General features: G+C 41.1%; 1 protein-coding gene across 4 annotated transcripts in view; it reads right to left on the minus strand.

Moving 5' to 3' along the window:
- Nucleotides 1-20,762, minus strand: part of dennd1c (DENN domain containing 1C) — a 35,689-nt gene extending 14,927 nt beyond the window's left edge. Inside the window, exons 1-10 of one of the 4 annotated variants that reach the window (XM_065001042.1) lie at nt 20,474-20,762; nt 17,522-17,586; nt 15,389-15,432; nt 15,142-15,191; nt 14,486-14,605; nt 14,211-14,280; nt 13,453-13,533; nt 13,143-13,223; nt 11,504-11,557; nt 1-79 (exon numbers count right to left, since the gene is read on the minus strand). The exon at nt 1-79 is cut by the window's left edge and continues 32 nt beyond it. In XM_065001042.1, coding sequence (XP_064857114.1) covers nt 1-79; nt 11,504-11,557; nt 13,143-13,223; nt 13,453-13,533; nt 14,211-14,280; nt 14,486-14,605; nt 15,142-15,191; nt 15,389-15,432; nt 17,522-17,586; nt 20,474-20,490 — 661 coding nt within the window. In that variant the 5' untranslated portion in view covers nt 20,491-20,762. The remainder of the gene's footprint in view (nt 80-11,503; nt 11,558-13,142; nt 13,224-13,452; nt 13,534-14,210; nt 14,281-14,485; nt 14,606-15,141; nt 15,192-15,388; nt 15,433-17,521; nt 17,587-20,473) is intronic. The other 3 variants (XM_065001040.1, XM_065001045.1, XM_065001041.1) reach the window with 3 other exon arrangements.
- Nucleotides 20,763-21,152: the final 390 nt, after the last annotated feature.

A 21,152-nucleotide genomic window follows, 5' to 3' on the forward strand; every position in this document is an offset into this window, starting at 1 on the left:
GTCTCTCAAACAACATGCTGGCATAGAGCTGGAGGAGGTTAGACACATCTACCGCTACCACCAACTCTGTCAGGTTCCTCTGTAGCACACACACACACACACACACACACACACACACACACACACACACACACACACACACACACACACACACACACACACACACACACACACACAGTATTAAAACAATAGGTACCACTTAACTTAAAGCATTCAGGTCCTGCTGTACTGTAAGACCTGTCGTAACCATGGAGACACTTTATAATGTCTTATCTTCCCGTAGTGATCTCTCTGTCAACGTCAAGACAGGGGTCATCTATGAGATGTATAGTATAATCAACGTTAAGATAGGGGTCATCTATGAGATGTATAATCAATGTTAAGACAGGGGTCATCTATGAGATGTATAATCAATGTTAAGACAGGGGTCATCTATGAGATGTATAATCAATGTTAAGACAGGGGTCATCTGGGCGATGTATAGTATAATCAACGTTAAGACAGGGGTCATCTATGAGATGTATAGTATAATCAATGTTAAGACAGGGGTCATCTATGAGATGTATAATCAATGTTAAGACAGGGGTCATCTATGAGATGTATAATCAATGTTAAGACAGGGGTCATCTATGAGATGTATAGTATAATCAACGTCAAGACAGGGGTCATCTATGAGATGTATAGTATAATCAATGTCAAGACAGGGGTCATCTATGAGATGTATAGTATAATCAATGTTAAGACAGGGGTCATCTATGAGATGTATAGTATAATCAATGTCAAGACAGGGGTCATCTATGAGATGTATAGTATAATCAACGTTAAGACAGGGGTCATCTATGAGATGTATAATCAATGTTAAGACAGGGGTCATCTATGAGATTTATAATCAATGTTAAGACAGGGGTCATCTATGAGATGGATAATCAACGTCAAGACAGGGGTCATCTATGAGATGTATAATCAATGTTAAGACAGGGGTCATCTATGAGATGTATAATCAATGTTAAGACAGTGGTCATCTATGAGATGTATAATCAATGTTAAGACAGTGGTCATCTATGAGATGTATAATCATTGTTAAGACAGTGGTCATCCATGAGATGTATAATCAATGTTAAGACAGGGGTCATCGATGAGATGTATAATCAACGTTAAGACAGGGGTCATCTATGAGATGTATAATCAATGTTAAGACAGGGGTCATCTATGAGATGTATAGTATAATCAATGTTAAGACAGGGGTCATCTATGAGATGTATAGTATAATCAATGTCAAGACAGGGGTCATCTATGAGATGTATAGTATAATCAACGTTAAGACAGGGGTCATCTATGAGATGTATAGTATAATCAACGTTAAGACAGGGGTCATCTATGAGATGTATAATCAATGTTAAGACAGGGGTAATCTATGAGATGTATAATCAATGTTAAGACAGGGGTCATCTATGAGATGTATAGTATAATCAACATTAAGACAGGGGTCATCTATGAGATGTGTAGTATAATCAATGTCAAGACAGGGGTCATCTATGAGATGTATAGTATAATCAACGTTAAGACAGGGGTCATCTATGAGATGTATAGTATAATCAACGTTAAGACAGGGGTCATCTATGAGATGTATAATCAATGTTAAGACAGGGGTCATCTATGAGATGTATAATCAATGTTAAGACAGGGGTCATCTATGAGATGTATAGTATAATCAACGTTAAGACAGGGGTCATCTATGAGATGTATAGTATAATCAATGTCAAGACAGGGGTCATCTATGAGATGTATAGTATAATCAACGTTAAGACAGGGGTCATCTATGAGATGTATAGTATAATCAACGTTAAGACAGGGGTCATCTATGAGATGTATAATCAATGTTAAGACAGGGATCATCTATGAGATGTATAGTATAATCAATGTCAAGACAGGGGTAATCTATGAGATGTATAATCAATGTTAAGACAGGGGTCATCTTTGAGATGTATAGTATAATCAACATTAAGACAGGGGTCATCTATGAGATGTATAATCAATGTTAAGACAGGGGTCATCTATGAGATGTATAATCAATGTTAAGACAGGGGTCATCTATGAGATGTATAGTATAATCAACGTTAAGACAGGGGTCATCTATGAGATGTATAATCAATGTTAAGACAGGGGTCATCTATGAGATGATAGTATAATCAACGTCAAGACAGGGGTCATCTATGAGATGTATAGTATAATCAATGTCAAGACAGGGGTCATCTATGAGATGTATAGTATAATCAATGTTAAGACAGGGGTCATCTATGAGATGTATAGTATAATCAATGTCAAGACAGGGGTCATCTATGAGATGTATAGTATAATCAACGTTAAGACAGGGGTCATCTATGAGATGTATAATCAATGTTAAGACAGGGGTCATCTATGAGATTTATAATCAATGTTAAGACAGGGGTCATCTATGAGATGGATAATCAACGTCAAGACAGGGGTCATCTATGAGATGTATAATCAATGTTAAGACAGGGGTCATCTATGAGATGTATAATCAATGTTAAGACAGTGGTCATCTATGAGATGTATAATCAATGTTAAGACAGTGGTCATCTATGAGATGTATAATCATTGTTAAGACAGTGGTCATCCATGAGATGTATAATCAATGTTAAGACAGGGGTCATCGATGAGATGTATAACCAACGTCAAGACAGGGGTCATCTATGAGATGTATAATCAATGTTAAGACAGGGGTCATCTATGAGATGTATAATCAACGTCAAGACAGGGGTCATCTATGAGATGTATAGTATAATCAATGTCAAGACAGGGGTCATCTATGAGATGTATAGTATAATCAACGTTAAGACAGGGGTCATCTATGAGATGTATAGTATAATCAACGTTAAGACAGGGGTCATCTATGAGATGTATAATCAATGTTAAGACAGGGGTCATCTATGAGATGTATAGTATAATCAATGTCAAGACAGGGGTAATCTATGAGATGTATAATCAATGTTAAGACAGGGGTCATCTTTGAGATGTATAGTATAATCAACATTAAGACAGGGGTCATCTATGAGATGTATAGTATAATCAATGTCAAGACAGGGGTCATCTATGAGATGTATAGTATAATCAACGTTAAGACAGGGGTCATCTATGAGATGTATAATCAATGTTAAGACATGGGTAATCTATGAGATGTATAATCAATGTTAAGACATGGGTAATCTATGAGATGTATAATCAATGTCAAGACAGGGGTCATCTATTAGATGTATATTATAATCAACGTTAAGATAGGGGTCATCTATGAGATGTATAATCAATGTTAAGACAGGGGTCATCTATGAGATGTATAATCAATGTTAAGACAGGGGTCATCTATGAGATGTATAGTATAATCAACTTTAAGACAGGGGTCATCTATGAGATGTATAGTATAATCAACGTTAAGATAGGGGTAATCTATGAGATGTATAATCAATGTTAAGACAGGGGTCATCTATGCGATGTATAGTATAATCAACGTTAAGACAGGGGTCATCTATGAGATGTTTAGTATAATCAATGTTAAGACAGGGGTCATCTATGAGATGTATAGTATAATCAACGTTAAGACAGGGGTCATCTATGAGATGTATAGTATAATCAACGTTAAGATAGGGGTCATCTATGAGATGTATAATCAATGTTAAGACAGGGGTCATCTATGAGATGTATAATCAATGTTAAGACAGGGGTCATCTATGCGATGTATAGTATAATCAACGTTAAGACAGGGGTCATCTATGAGATGTATAGTATAATCAACGTTAAGACAGGGGTCATCTATGAGATGTATAGTATAATCAATGTTAAGACAGGGGTCATCTATGAGATGTATAATCAATGTTAAGACAGGGGTCATCTATGAGATGTATAGTATAATCAATGTTAAGACAGGGGTCATCTATGAGATGTATAGTATAATCAATGTCAAGACAGGGGTCATCTATGAGATGTATAGTATAATCAATGTTAAGACAGGGGTCATCTATGAGATGTATAGTATAATCAATGTTAAGACAGGGGTCATCTATGAGATGTATAATCAATGTTAAGACAGGGGTCATCTATGAGATGTATAATCAATGTTAAGACAGGGGTCATCTATGAGATGTATAATCAATGTTAAGACAGGGGTCATCTATGAGATGTATAATCAATGTTAAGACAGTGGTCATCTATGAGATGTATAATCAATGTTAAGACAGTGGTCATCTAGATGAGATGTATAAGTGGTCATCTATGAGATGTATAATCATTGTTAAGACAGTGGTCAGATGTATAATCAATGTTAAGACAGGGGTCATGAGATGTATAATCAATGTTAAGACAGGGGTCATCGATGAGATGTATAACCTATGAGATGTATAATCAATGTTAAGACAGGGGTCATCTATGAGATGTATAATCAATGTTAAGACAGGGTCATCTATGAGATGACAAGGGGTCATCTATGAGATGTATAGTATAATCAATGTTAAGACAGGGGTAATCTATGAGATGTATAATCAATGTTAAGACAGGGGTCATCTATGAGATGTATAGTATAATCAATGTTAAGACAGGGGTCATCTATGAGATGTATAGTATAATCAATGTTAAGACAGGGGTCATCTATGAGATGTATAGTATAATCAACGTTAAGACAGGGGTCATCTATGAGATGTATAATCAATGTTAAGACAGGGGTCATCTATGAGATGTATAATCAATGTTAAGACAGGGGTCATCTATGAGATGTATAATCAATGTCAAGACAGGGGTCATCTATGAGATGTATAGTATAATCAACGTTAAGACAGGGGTCATCTATGAGATGTATAATCAATGTTAAGACAGGGGTCATCTATGAGATGTATAATCAATGTTAAGACAGGGGTCATCTATGAGATGTATAATCAATGTTAAGACAGGGGTCATCTATGAGATGTATCAAGTATAATCAATGTATAATCAATGTTAAGACAGGGGTCATCTATGAGATGTATAGTATAATCAATGTTAAGACAGGGGTCATCTATGAGATGTATAGTATAATCAATGTCAAGACAGGGGTCATCTATGAGATGTATAGTATAATCAACGTTAAGACAGGGGTCATCTATGAGATGTATAATCAATGTTAAGATCATGTTGGGTCATCTATGAGATGTATAATCAATGTTAAGACAGGGGTCATCTATGAGATGTATAATCAATGTCAAGACAGGGTCATCTATTAGATGTATAGTATAATCAACGTTAAGACAGGGGTCATCTATGAGATGTATAATCAATGTTAAGACAGGGGTCATCTATGAGATGTATAATCAATGTTAAGACAGGGGTCATCTATGAGATGTATAGTATAATCAACTTTAAGACAGGGGTCATCTATGAGATAGTATAATCAACGTTAAGATAGGGGTCATCTATGAGATGTATAATCAATGTTAAGACAGGGGTCATCTATGAGATGTATAATCAATGTTAAGACAGGGGTCATCTATGAGATGTTTAGTATAATCAATGTTAAGACAGGGGTCATCTATGAGATGTATAGTATAATCAACGTTAAGACAGGGGTCATCTATGAGATGTATAGTATAATCAACGTTAAGACAGGGGTCATCTATGAGATGTATAATCAATGTTAAGACAGGGGTCATCTATGAGATGTATAATCAATGTTAAGACAGGGGTCATCTATGGTCATCTATGAGATGTATAATCAACGTTAAGACAGGGGTCATCTATGAGATGTATAGTATAATCAACGTTAAGACAGGGGTCATCTATGAGATGTATAGTATAATCAATGTTAAGACAGGGGTCATCTATGAGATGTATAATCAATGTCAAGACAGGGGTCATCTATGAGATGTATAGTATAATCAATGTTAAGACAGGGGTCATCTATGAGATGTATAGTATAATCAATGTCAAGACAGGGGTCATCTATGAGATGTATAGTATAATCAACGTTAAGACAGGGGTCATCTATGAGATGTATAATCAATGTTAAGACAGGGGTCATCTATGAGATTTATAATCAATGTTAAGACAGGGGTCATCTATGAGATGGATAATCAACGTCAAGACAGGGGTCATCTATGAGATGTATAATCAATGTTAAGACAGGGGTCATCTATGAGATGTATAATCAATGTTAAGACAGTGGTCATCTATGAGATGTATAATCAATGTTAAGACAGTGGTCATCTATGAGATGTATAATCATTGTTAAGACAGTGGTCATCCATGAGATGTATAATCAATGTTAAGACAGGGGTCATCGATGAGATGTATAACCAACGTCAAGACAGGGGTCATCTATGAGATGTATAATCAATGTTAAGACAGGGGTCATCTATGAGATGTATAATCAATGTTAAGACAGGGGTCATCTATGAGATGTATCAGTATCATCAATAGTATAATCGTTAAGACAGGGGTCATCTATGAGATGTATAATAATCAATCGTTAAGACAGGGGTCATCTATGAGATGTATAATCAATGTTAAGACAGGGGTCATCTATGAGATGTATAATCAATGTTAAGACAGGGGTCATCTATGAGATGTATAGTATAATCAATGTCAAGACAGGGGTAATCTATGAGATGTATAATCAATGTTAAGACAGGGGTCATCTTTGAGATGTATAGTATAATCAACATTAAGACAGGGGTCATCTATGAGATGTATAGTATAATCAATGTCAAGACAGGGGTCATCTATGAGATGTATAGTATAATCAACGTTAAGACAGGGGTCATCTATGAGATGTATAATCAATGTTAAGACATGGGTAATCTATGAGATGTATAATCAATGTTAAGTATAACATAAGGTAATCTATGAGATGTATAATCAATGTCAAGACAGGGGTCATCTATTAGATGTATATTATAATCAACGTTAAGATAGGGGTCATCTATGAGATGTATAATCAATGTTAAGACAGGGGTCATCTATGAGATGTATAATCAATGTTAAGACAGGGGTCATCTATGAGATGATGTATAATCAATGTTAAGACAGGGGTCATCTATGAGATGTATAGTATAATCAATGTTAAGACAGGGGTCATCTATGAGATGTATAGTATAATCAACGTTAAGATAGGGGTCATCTATGAGAGATGTATAATCAATGTTAAGACAGGGGTCATCTATGAGATGTATAGTATAATCAACGTTAAGACAGGGGGGTCATCTATGAGATGTATAATCAATGTTTAGTATAATCAATGTTAAGACAGGGGTCATCTATGAGATGTATAATCAAGTATAATCATCGATTAAGACAATGTTAAGGGGTCATCTATGAGATGTATAGTATAATCAACGTTAAGATAGGGGTCATCTATGAGATGTATAATCAATGTTAAGACAGGGGTCATCTATGAGATGTATAATCAATGTTAAGACAGGGGTCATCTATGAGATGTATAGTATAATCGTTAAGACAGGGGTCATCTATGAGATGTATAGTATAATCAACGTTAAGACAGGGGTCATCTATGAGATGTATAGTATAATCAATGTTAAGACAGGGGTCATCTATGAGATGATGTATAATTAAGACAGGGGTCATCTATGAGATGTATAATCAATGTTAAGACAGGGGTCATCTATGAGATGTATAATCAATGTTAGGGGTCATCTATGAGAATATAACGTTAAGACAGGGGTCATCTATGAGATGTATGAGAGTATAATCAATGTCAAGACAGGGGTCATCTATGAGATGTATAGTATAATCAATGTTAAGACAGGGGTCATCTATGATGTATAATGTATAGTATAATCAATGTCAAGACAGGGGTCATCTATGAGATGTATAGTATAATCAACGTTAAGACAGGGGTCATCTATGAGATGTATAATCAATGTTAAGACAGGGGTCATCTATGAGATTTATAATCAATGTTAAGACAGGGGTCATCTATGAGATGGATAATCAATGTTAAGACGTCATCTCAAGTATAATCAATGTTAAGGGGTCATCTATGAGATGTATAATCAATGTTAAGACAGGGGTCATCTATGAGATGTATAATCAATGTTAAGACAGTGGTCATCTATGAGATGTATAATCAATGTTAAGACAGTGGTCATCTATGAGATGTATAATCATTGTTAAGACAGTGGTCATCCATGAGATGTATAATCAATGTTAAGACAGGGGTCATCGATGAGATGTATAACCAACGTCAAGACAGGGGTCATCTATGAGATGTATAATCAATGTTAAGACAGGGGTCATCTATGAGATGTATAATCAACGTCAAGACAGGGGTCATCTATGAGATGTATAATCAATGTTAAGACAGGGGTCATCTATGAGATGTATAGTATAATCAACGTTAAGACAGGGGTCATCTATGAGATGTATAGTATAATCAATGTCAAGACAGGGGTCATCTATGAGATGTATAGTATAATCAACGTTAAGACAGGGGTCATCTATGAGATGTATAGTATAATCAACGTTAAGACAGGGGTCATCTATGAGATGTATAATCAATGTTAAGACAGGGGTCATCTATGAGATGTATAGTATAATCAATGTCAAGACAGGGGTAATCTATGAGATGTATAATCAATGTTAAGACAGGGGTCATCTTTGAGATGTATAGTATAATCAACATTAAGACAGGGGTCATCTATGAGATGAGATGTCAAGACAGGGGTCATCTATAGTATAATCAATGTCAAGACAGGGGTCATCTATGAGATGTATAGTATAATCAACGTTAAGACAGGGGTCATCTATGAGATGTATAGTATAATCAACGTTAAGACAGGGGTCATCTATGAGATGTATAATCAATGTTAAGACAGGGGTAATCTATGAGATGTATAATCAATGTTAAGACAGGGGTCATCTATGAGATGTATAGTATAATCAACATTAAGACAGGGGTCATCTATGAGATGTGTAGTATAATCAATGTCAAGACAGGGGTCATCTATGAGATGTATAGTATAATCAACGTTAAGACAGGGGTCATCTATGAGATGTATAGTATAATCAACGTTAAGATAGGGGTAATCTATGAGATGTATAATCAATGTTAAGACAGGGGTCATCTATGCAATGAATAGTATAATCAACGTTAAGACAGGGGTCATCTATGAGATGTATAGTATAATCAATGTTAAGACAGGGGTCATCTATGAGATGTATAGTATAATCAATGTCAAGACAGGGGTAATCTATGAGATGTATAATCAATGTTAAGACAGGGGTCATCTATGAGATGTATAGTATAATCAATGTTAAGACAGGGGTCATCTATGAGATGTATAATCAATGTCAAGACACTGGTCATCTTGAGATGTATATACTATCGCTGGAAACTGACTAATTGCCTTGAGCATATTTTAGTATATTTGTACTCATATAAGTAGCCTAGCAACAGTAAAGAATGTGTTCTGAGTCAAATGGAATGATCTACACTATGTGTAAAGGGCAGTCTCTAAACAGGATCTTTCCATAACGGTGAGGTAGGAGGCACGTGAGTCCGAAGGTTCTGGACTCAAACTGGGACAATAACCCCACCTGCCTAACAATTCATTGTTTTTCGACACAGGAGGGGGGTCTGTTTGGGAAGAGGGGGGGGGGTGTTTAGTCAGAGGTTGTAAATATATGTGATTGTGACGTCATATCTTGTCTTTGCAGCTGTATTACCCAGTGTGGTGAATACATCTGTACGACCCAGTGTGGTGAATACATCTGTACGACCCAGTGTGGTGAATACATCTAACATCTGTACAACCCAGTGTGGTGAATACATCTAACATCTGTACGACCCAGTGTGGTGAATACATCTAACATCTATACGACCCAGTGTGGTGAATACATCTAACATCTGTACAACCCAGTGTGGTGAATACATCTAACATCTGTACGACCCAGTGTGGTGAATACATCTAACATCTGTACGACCCAGTGTGGTGAATACATCTAACATCTGTACGACCCAGTGTGGTGAATACATCTAACATCTATACGACCCAGTGTGGTGAATACATCTGTACAACCCAGTGTGGTGAATACATCTAGAGGCTGTACGACCCAGTGTGGTGAATACATCTAACATCTGTATGACCCAGTGTGGTGAATACATCTAACATCTGTACGACCCAGTGTGGTGAATACATCTAACATCTGTACGACCCAGTGTGGTGAATACATCTAACATCTGTACGACCCAGTGTGGTGAATACATCTGTACGACCCAGTGTGGTGAATACATCTGTACGACCCAGTGTGGTGATACATCTGTACGACCCAGTGTGGTGAATACATCTGTACGACCCAGTGTGATGAATACATCTAACATCTGTACTTCCCAGTGTGGTGAATACATCTAACATCTGTACGACCCAGTGTGGTGAATACATCTAACATCTGTACGACCCAGTGTGGTGAATACATCTGTACGACCCAGTGTGGTGAATACATCTAACATCTGTACGACCCAGTGTGGTGAATACATCTAACATCTATACGACCCAGTGTGGTGAATACATCTGTACAACCCAGTGTGGTTAATACATCTGTACGACCCAGTGTGATGAATACATCTGACATCTGTACGACCCAGTGTGGTGAATGAATCAGCATTAATCGCTCTTCTGAGTTTGACTTTAATTTGTAGCAGAACTTAGAACCAAACACTATTATCAATGTACCAACAGCAGTAGCATTATGGTTCAGACACACTGTAGATCAAACTCATTCCATGGAGGGCCTCGTGTCTACTGGATTATGTTTTTTCCTTTCAATTAAGCCCGAGACAAGCAGGTGGGGGGAGTTTCTTACTAATTAAGGACCTTACTTCATCAATCAAGTTCAAGGTAGGAGAAATGAACAGCAGACACTCAGCCCTCCATGGAATGAGTTTGACACATAGATGATTACAACAGTGTATTATAGTGACAGCCAACTAACACTGTCAGGGATGGAGGGGAGCCCTCTGGGGTGGGGTCAGGGTCAGGATTAGGGTTAGGGTCAGGGTCAGGGTCAGGGTTAGGGTCAGGATTAGGGTTAGGGTCAGGGTCAGGGTTAGGGTTAGTGTCAGGGTCAGGGTTAGGGTCAGGGTCAGGGTTAGGGTTAGGGTCAGGGTCAGGGTTAGGGTTAGGGTCAGGGTCAGGGTTAGGGTTAGGGTCAGGGTTAGGGTCAGGGTCAGGGTTAGGGTTAGGGTCAGGGTCAGGGTTAGGGTCAGGGTTAGGGTCAGGGTCAGGGTCAGGGTTAGGATCAGGGTCAGGGTCAGGGTTAGGGTCAGGATCAGGGTCAGGGTCAGGGTTAGGGTTAGGATCAGGGTCAGGGTTAGGATCAGGGTTAGGATCAGGGTCAGGATCAGGGTCAGGGTCAGGGTTAGGGTCAGGGTCAGGATCAGGGTCAGGTTAGGGTCAGGGTCAGGGTTAGGGTCAGGGTTAATGTATTACAGTGACAGCAGACTCACACTCTCAGGGATGGAAGGGAGTCCTCTGGGGTCTGGAGCGATGAAGTATGGGACCTAGGGAAGAAGGGAACAAGTAGCAGTTAGTTTCCATCCCAAATGGCACCCTATTCCAGAAGTGCACTATTTCTGACCATGGTGCATAGGGCTCTATGCAGGGAATAGGATGCCATTTGAGGTGCAGTCCTAGTCAGAAAGAACAACATCTGGGTGTATGTTAGTACTGGTTGACCCATCATGATCCTGTTATCAGGTCTGGTTCTGAGAGATGATCTTGAGAGAACCAGGGTTCACCGAGTGTCCAGGTGATTTAGATTTTTAATTTGTCTAGTTTTAGGTGTTAACTATGTCTTGGTTTAGTAGTAGATAAGGTTATAGGTTATAGGTGTTAATCCAGAACAGGTTATAGGTTATAGGTGTTAATCCAGACCAGGTTATAGGTTATAGGTGTTAATCCAGACCAGGTTATAGGTGTTAATCCAGACCAGGTTTTAGGTTCTAGGTGTTAATCCAGACCAGGTTATAGATGTTAATCCAGACCAGGTTTAAGGTTCTAGGTGTTAATCCAGACCAGGTTATAGGTTATAGGTGTTAATCCAGACCAGGTTATAGGTTATAGGTGTTAATCCAGACCAGGTTTTAGGTTATAGGTGTTAATCCAGACCAGGTTATAGGTGTTAATCCAGACCTGGTTATAGGTTATAGGTGCTAATCCAGACCAGGTTATAGGTGTTAATCCAGACCAGGTTTTAGGTTATAGGTGTTAATCCAGACCAGGTTTTAGGTTATAGGTGTTAATCCAGACCAGGTTATAGGTTATAGGTGTTAATCCAGACCAGGTTATAGGTTATAGGTGTTAATCCAGACCAGGTTATAGGTTATAGGTGTTCATCCAGACCAGGATTTAGGTTATAGGTGTTAATCCAGACCAGGTTATAGGTTATAGGTGTTAATCCAGACCAGGTTTTAGGTTATAGGTGTTAATCCAGACCAGGTTATAGGTGTTAATCCAGACCAGGTTATAGGTTATAGGTGTTAATCCAGACCAGGTTATAGGTGTTAATCCAGACCAGGTTATAGGTTATAGGTGCTAATCCAGACCAGGTTTTAGGTTATAGGTGTTAATCCAGACCAGGTTAAAGGTTATAGGTGTTAATCCAGACCAGGTTCTAGGTGCTAATCCAGACCATGTTTTAGGTTCTAGGTGTTAATCCAGACCAGGTTATAGGTTATAGGTGTTAATCCAGACCAGGTTTTAGGTTCTAGGTGTTAATCCAGACCAGGTTCTAGGTGCTAATCCAGACCAGGTTTTAGGTTAGAGGTGTTAATCCAGACCAGGTTTTAGGTTCTAGGTGTTTATCCAGATCAGGTTTTAGGTTCTAGGTGTTAGTGCAGCAGACCAGTTTTAAGGTTCTAGTGGGTGTTAGTCCAGACCAGGTTTTAGGTTCTAAGTGTTATGACGGACCAGGTTTTAGTTACTAGCTGTGAGCCCAGACCAATTTTTAGGTTCTAGGTGTTAGTCCAGACCAGGCTTTAGGTTCTAGGTGTTAAAACAGACCAGGTTTTAGGTTCTAGGTGTTAGTCCAAACCAGGTGTTAGGTTCTAGGTGTTAGTCCAGACCTAGCAGGGTTCCAGGACTCACCCCTTCCTGCCCCTTCCCCAGGGTGAGGGGGGCATGTCCAGGAGGGCGGGGCATCTCTGTCCTGACCAATAGCTTCTCTCCCTCAGAGAGAAACACAACACACTACCACACAGCCCAGAAAACCCCTCTATCTAATAACAAATCCACACGATACACTACAACACAGAAAACAGTTTAAATGACAACCGCGTAATGTAATATGATTGTGTTTCCTATATAATGGGTTCCTATTTAATTGGAATTTCCACTTGGAATTAGAATTGATGGGACAGTAGAGATGTATGATGTGAATAGACTAGTTGAGGCTTACCAGCTGCAGAGTGACAGAGCCGACAGCCAATGGCAGGGGATGTGTGTAGAGGGCGCCCAGCAGTTCTCGCATCTCATTGGTCTGTTGAGAAGCAAGCGATACTCATGAAACACTATTGAAATACTTTTGAAGCACTAATGAAATACCTATGAAATACTAATTAAATGCTTATGAAATACTAATTAAATGCTTATGAAATACTAATTAAATGCTTATGAAATACTAATTAAAGTGACTTGACAAAGAAAAGCCAGGAAAATGTGTGAAGGAACTTGACTGTAAAGAACTGTAGACACAATACAGTCCAGGTTAAAGCAGAGGTGTCAAACTCATCCCATGAAAACAATTACGATGTTTTATTTTCACACACCAGGTAGGTGCAGTGACGTGTTGTTTTACAGGCTCCGTAATAGTAGCACAGCGCCCCTGGAGCAAATGAGGGTTAAGTGTCTTGTTCAAGGCCACATCGACAGATTGCTCACCTTGTCGGCCAGGGGATTTGAACCAGCGACCTTTCGGTTTCTGGCCCAACTCTCTTCAGACAGTGACATTCATTTATCAATCAAGTACGAGGGAGGGAGGAGATGAAACCCACAGACACTCAGCCAGGTTATTGAGAGACCCACCTGTCCCTTGGTCAGATTGTCAGCCAGGTTATTGAGAGACCCACCTGTCCCTTGGTCAGATAGTCAGCCAGGTTATTAAGAGACTCACCTGTCCCTTGGTCAGATAGTCAGCCAGGTTATTAAGAGACTCACCTGTCCCTTGGTCAGATAGTCAGCCAGGTTGTTCAGAAGTTTGTAAAACACCTCAAACCAAGGTAGGTAGCTACAACACACAATTACACATATTATGACAGTAGTGTATGGTTAATGTTTTCACTAAATACAGAGATACACACACACACACACACACACACACACACACACACACACACACACACACACACACACACACACACACACACACACACACACACACACACACACACACACACACACACACACACACACACACACACTCTCTCTCTTACCTAAGCATACAGAGGCAGGTGTGTGAGCTGCTGGTGAGGCGACAGAAGCCGAAGCGTTGGCATCCCTCCAAGTCAGTCAACACAAAGGTGAAGTGTTGCACTGCTACCACATCTCTCACTCTGATGGAGGAGGAGGAACGGGGAGGAGGAGGAGGAGGGAGGGGAGGAGGAGGAGGAGGAGGAAGGAGGAGGAGGAGGAGGAGGAGGGAGGAAGGAGGAGGAGGGGGGGGGGGGAGAAGGAGGAGGGAGGAGGAGGGTAGGGGGAAGAGGAGGGAGGAGGAGGAGGAGGAGGAAGAGGAGGAGGAGGAGGTGGAGGTGGAGGGGGGGGAGGAGAAGGAGGAGGGTAGGGGGAAGAGGAGGAGGAGGAGGAGGATGGAAGGGTGGATGAAGTGAGGAAGAAAAGGATGGATGGAGGGAGGGAGGGAGGGAGGGAGGGAGGGAGGGAGGGAGGGAGGGAGGGAGGGGGAGGGAGGGGGAGGGAGGGAGGATGGATGGATGGAGGGGAGAGGGAGGGAGGGAATAAGGATGGATGAAAATCTCTATGTGTCCTTAATTTCTCTCTCTCTGTGTCCATAATCTCCGTCTCTCTATGTGTCCATAATCTCTCTCTCTCTATGTGGAATCTCTTGCTACAGTAAAAACATACTATCACTTACCTCTCTATGTCATAGGGAAAGCAGAACCTTGGTAGAGTCTGTCGGGATTCCTGGACACACACGCACGCACGCGCGCACGCATACACACGCACATACACACGTTATGAACAGATAAAATATTTGAAATGTATATGAAGTTAGACATGGAGGAATCTGTACTGCATCTGTATGCACAGGTACCTGTGTGTGTGTGTGTGTGTGTGTGTGTGTGTGTGTGTGTGTGTGTGTAGAAGAATGGTGTTTTTACCTCATCACTGAAGTCTTCAGGAAACTGAAACAACACGTCAGGATCTACACAGGACAAAATGAGAGACAGGATGAACATACACACACACACACACACACACACACACACACACACACACACACACACACACACACACACACACACACACACACACACACACACACACACACACATACAAACACCAAACTCATGTCATGTTTTTATTGAAGAACACGGTCCACCAAACCCCCTCACTTTCAGTTTGACTGATGTCCTGTTGTGGTCCTCTCTGTCTTTTTCTCTCAACTGTCTGTCTGTCTGTCTGTCTGTCTTTTTCTCCCTCCCTCCCTCCCTCCCTCCCTCCCTCCCTCCCTCCCTCCCTCTCTCTCTCGCTGGGTATGGTTACCATATCCATGGTAACCAGGAGCAGGCTGCTGTGGTTTTTTGGGCGGATCACATGACAGGAAGTTTGTGAGATTCTTACCTACACCAGAAATGAGTGTGTGTGCGTGTGTACAGTTGAAGTCGGAAGTTTACATAGAGTTGGAGTCATTAAAACTCCACAAATTTCTTGTTAACAAACTATAGTTTTGGCAAGTCAGTTAGGACATCTGCTTTGTGCATGACACAAGTAATTTTTCCAACAATTGTTTACAGACAGATTATTTCACTTATAATTCACTGTATCACAATTCCAGTGGGGCAGAAGTTTACAAACACTAAGTTGACTGTGCCTTTAAACAGCTTGGAAATTACAGAAAATTACAGAAAAGGATGTCATGGCTTTAGAAGCTTCTGATAGGCTAATTGATATCATTTGAGTCAATTGGAGGTGTACCTGTGGATGTATTTCAAGGCCTACCTTCAAACTCAGCTATTTCCAAACACCTGAAGGTACCACGTTCATCTGTACAAACAATAGTACACAAGTATAAACACCATGGGACCACGCAGCCATCATACCACTCAGGAAGGAGACGCGTTCTGTCTCCTAGAGACTTGGTGCAAAAAGTGCAAATCAATCCCAGAACAACAGCAAAGGACCTTGTGAAGATGCTGGAGGAAACAGGTACAAAAGTATCTATATCCACAGTAAAACGAGTCCTATATCGACATAACCTGAAAGGCCGCTCAGCAAGGAATAAGCCACTGCTCCAAAACCGCCACAAAAAAAGCCAGATTACGATTTGCAACTGCACATGGGGACGAAGATCGTATTTTTTGGAGAAATGTCCTCTGGTCTGATGAAACAAAAATAGAATTGTTTGGCCATAATGACCATCGTTATGTTTGGAGGAAAAAGGGGGAGGATTGCAAGCCGAAGAACACCATCCCAACCTTGAAGCACGGGGGTGGCAGCATCATGTTGTGGGGGTGCTTTGCTGCAGGAGGGACAGGTGTACTTCACAAAATAGATGGCAGTAAAATGATGTGGATATATTGAAGCAACATCTCAAGACATCAGTCAGGAAGTTAAAGCTTGGTCGCAAAGGGGTCTTCCAAATGGACAATGACCCCAAGCATACTTCCAAAGTTGTGGCAAAATGGCTGAAGGACAACAAAGTCAAGGTATTGGAGTGACCATCACAAAGCCCTGACCTCAAGCCTATAGAATATTTGTGGGCAGAACTGAAAAAGCGTGTGCGAGCAAGGAGGTCTACAAACCTGACTCAGTTACACCAGCTCTGTCTGGAGGAATGGGCCAAAATTCACCTAACTTATCGTGGGAAGCTTGTGGAAGGCTACCCAAAATGTTTGACCCAAGCTAAACATTTTTAAGGCAATGCTACCAAATACTAATTGAGTGTATGTAAACTTCTGACCCACTGGGAATGTGATGAAAGAAATAAAAGTTGAAATAAATCATTTTCTCTACTATTCTCTACTATTATTCTGACATTTCACATTCTTAAAATTAAGTGGTGATCCTAGCTGATCTAAGACAGGGAATTTTTACTCGGATTAAATGTCAGGAATTGTAAAAACTGAGTTTAAATGTATTTGGCTACGGTGAATGTAAACTTCCGTCTTCAACTATACGTGCATTGATGTGTGTGTGTGTGTGTGTGTGTGTGTGTGTGCTCCTGTGTGCATTTGCATCTGTGCCTGTTTATACATACGTGTCCATGTGTGTGTGTGTGTCCAAAAACTCACCTTTGTCATTTGCGATTGGACAAGATGCTTCAAAGAACCAGTAGAAGGTCCTGTCAGGGTTTTCTCTGAAGAAACACACAACACCATGACATTAACAGTAGTGATAGAGAAGTGTTTCCCAAACCACTCCTACGGTACCTCTCCTCCAGTACCTCTCCTCCAGTACCTCTCCTCCAGTACCTAACCTCCAGTACCTAACCTTCAGTACCTTTCCTCCAGTAACTCTACTCCAGTACCTCTCCTCCAGTACCTCTCCTCCAGTACCTCTTCTCCAGTATCTGTCCTCCAGTACCTACCCTCCAGTACCTCTCCTCCTGTACCACTCCTCCAGTACCTCTCCTCCAGTACCTCTCCTTCAGTACCTCTCCTCCAGTATCTGTCCTCCAGTACCTCTCCTCCAGTACCTGTCCTCCAGTACCTCTTCTCCAGTACCTCTCCTCCAGTACCTAGCCTCCAGTGGTTGCGGGAATCCCTGCGATAATGGAGGAGAGGTTGCGGGAATCCCTGCGATAATGGAGGAGAGGTTGGGGGAATCCCTGTGATAACGGAGTAGAGGTTGGGGAATCCCTGCGATAATGGAGGAGAGATTGCGGGAATCCCTGCGATAATGGAGGAGAGGTTGGGGGTATCACTATGATAACGGAGTAGAGGTTGGGGAATCCCTGCGATAATGGAGGAGAGGTTGGGGTATCACTGTGATAACGGAGTAGAGGTTGGGGAATCCCTGTGATAATGGAGGAGAGGTTGGGGAATCCCTGTGATAATGGAGGAGAGGTTGGGGAATCCCTGTGATAATGGAGCAGAGGTTGGGGAATCCCTGTGATAATGGAGGAGAGGTTGGGGAATCCCTGTGATAATGGAGGAGAGGTTGGGGAATCCCTGTGATAATGGAGGAGAGGTTGGAGATTCCCTGTGATAATGGAGGAGAGGTTCGGGAATCCCTGCGATAATGGAGGAGAGGTTGGGGGTATCACTGTGATAACGGAGGAGAGGTTGGGGAAATCCCTGCAATAATGGAGGAGATGTTGGGGGAATCCCTGTGATAATGGAGGAGATGTTGGGGAATCACTGTGATACTAGAGGAGAGGTTGGGGAATCACTGTGATACTGGATGAGAGGTTGGGGAATCACTGTGATAATGGAGGAGAGGTTGGGGAATCACTGTGATACTGGATGAGAGGTTGGGGAATCACTGTGATAATGGAGGAGAGATTGGGGAATCACTGTGATACTGATGGAGAGGTTGGGGAATCACTGTGATAATGGAGGAGAGGTTGGAGAATCACTGTGATAATGGAGGAGAGGTTAGGGAATCACTGTGATACTGGAGGAGAGGTTGGGGAATCACTGTGATACTGAAGGAGAGGTTGTAAAATCACTGTGATACTGGAGGAGAGGTTGGGGAATCACTGTGATACTAGAGGTGAGGTTGGGGAGTCACTGTGATACTAGAGGAGAGGTTGGGGAATCACTGTGATACTAGAGCAGAGGTTGGGGAGTCACTGTGATACTAGAGGTGAGGTTGGGGAATCACTGTGATACTAGAGGAGAGTTGGGGAATCACTGTGATACTAGAGGAGAGGTTGGGGAATCACTGTGATACTAGAGGAGAGGTTGGGGAATCGCTGTGATAATGGAGGAGGAGAGGTTGGGGAATCACTGTGATAATGGAGGAGGAGAGGTTGGGGAATCACTGTGATAATGGAGGAGGAGAGGTTGGGGAATCAGCAGGCTCTCTTATCCAGAACGACTTACAGGAGCAATTAGGGTTAAGTGACTGGCTCATGGGCACGTCGTCAGATCTTTATAGCTTGTCAGATAGGGGACTCAAACCAGTGACCTTTCGGTTCTCTCTCTCTCTCTCTCTCTCTCTCTCTCTCTCTCTCTCTCTATCCGTCTCTCTCTCTCTCCTTCTCCAATAACAGAAAACATCAAAGTAGGAACAAGAACAGAACACATCACAGTATGAACAAGAACATAACACATCACAGTAGGAACAAGAACAGAACACATCATAGTATGAACAAGAACAGAACACATCACAGCAGGAACAAGAACAGAACACATCACAGTATGAACAAGAACAGAACACATCACAGTTGGAACAGAACACATTACAGTATGAACAGAACACATCACAGTTGGAACAGAACACATCACAGTATGAACAAGAACAGAACACATCACAGTTGGAACAGAACACATTACAGTATGAACAGAACACATCACAGTTGGAACAGAACACATCACAGTATGAACAGAACACATCACAGTTGGAACAGAACACATTACAGTATGAACAAGAACAGAACACATCTAGGTGGTAGGTAGCCTGGTGGTTAAGAGCGTTGGGCCCCGTAACCGAAAGGTCACTAGTTCGAATCCCCTAGCTGACAAGTTATAAAGATCTGACGACGTGCCCATGAGCAAGTCACTTAACCCTAATTGCTCCTGTAAGTCGTTCTGGATAAGAGTGCCTGCTGAAATGTAAAATCACAACGAGAACATCCCACCTCACCAGTAATATGTACAGGGAACATAGGAGGACGGACCAGGGCTGTGGCCTGACAGTCTGGTTGTGTCATGTAGAGGCCTCTACCCTGTCTCTACTACCACATAACTGACAATGAAAAGTATCAACTTTAAAAGTAGAAATGAATGATCAACTTTAAAGACAGTAGTATTCAGTGTTTGAGTATTCATAACAACCTGCGGAAGGAGAAGGTGTTCAGGTCAACAGAGAATAAGTAGTGGAAGAATACAAGTGAGGCCTTGATTCTTCTTTGAATACGGCTACTAGTACCATCACATTGCCGTCGGCAACAGTGTTACCGCCGGCAACTGTGCAAACCTGCTTCCTGTGCAGCCGAGAGAGAGGAAGTGATAGAAGCCGCAATAACAGAGAGGAGAGAGTAGAGAGATTGAGAGAAAATCGAGAGCTGTTAGACTTACTTTAATCTTGAGCCCATGGTGTTGGTCCGTGTAGCTGTGTGTCCATGTGTCTGTCCAGTGGGGTGAGAGATCCTTAGATTTGAGGTGAGAGGGTCATACTTGCAACCTGTTGTCGGCAGACACACACACTGACGTGCGATACACACTCTTCTGCTTACAGACAGCACCCTGCACAGTCAGCACGGAACAGATTACTTCCTGATATCTGTGTGCGTGTCTGTGTTTGTGTGTGCGTGTTTGCTTGCGTGTGGTCTGTGGCAGATTACGTTGCTCTTGCTCTCTTCCTCCCTCTCCCTCTTTCTCCCTCTCTTTTCTCAATTCTCTTCCAACTCACCTCTGTCACTTTCTGTCATCTCTGTCAGTGTTCCTCTCTCTCTCTCTCCCCTCTCTCTCTCTCCCCCTCTCTCTCTCTCTCTCTCCCTCTCTCTCTCCCTCTCTCTCTCTCTCTCGCTCTCTCTCGCTCTCTCTCTCTCAATTCAATTCAATTCAATTCAATTCAAGGGCTTTATTGGCATGGGAAACATGTGTTAACATTGCCAAAGCAAGTGAGGTAGACAACATACAAAGTGAATATATAAAGTGAAAAACAACAAAAATTTACAGTAAACATTACACATACAGAAGTTTCAAAACAGTAAAGACATTACAAATGTCATATTATATATATATATACAATGTA

The sequence above is a fragment of the Oncorhynchus nerka genome, linkage group LG15 (assembly GCF_034236695.1).
Source record: "Oncorhynchus nerka isolate Pitt River linkage group LG15, Oner_Uvic_2.0, whole genome shotgun sequence".
Taxonomy (NCBI): Eukaryota; Metazoa; Chordata; class Actinopteri; order Salmoniformes; family Salmonidae; genus Oncorhynchus; species Oncorhynchus nerka.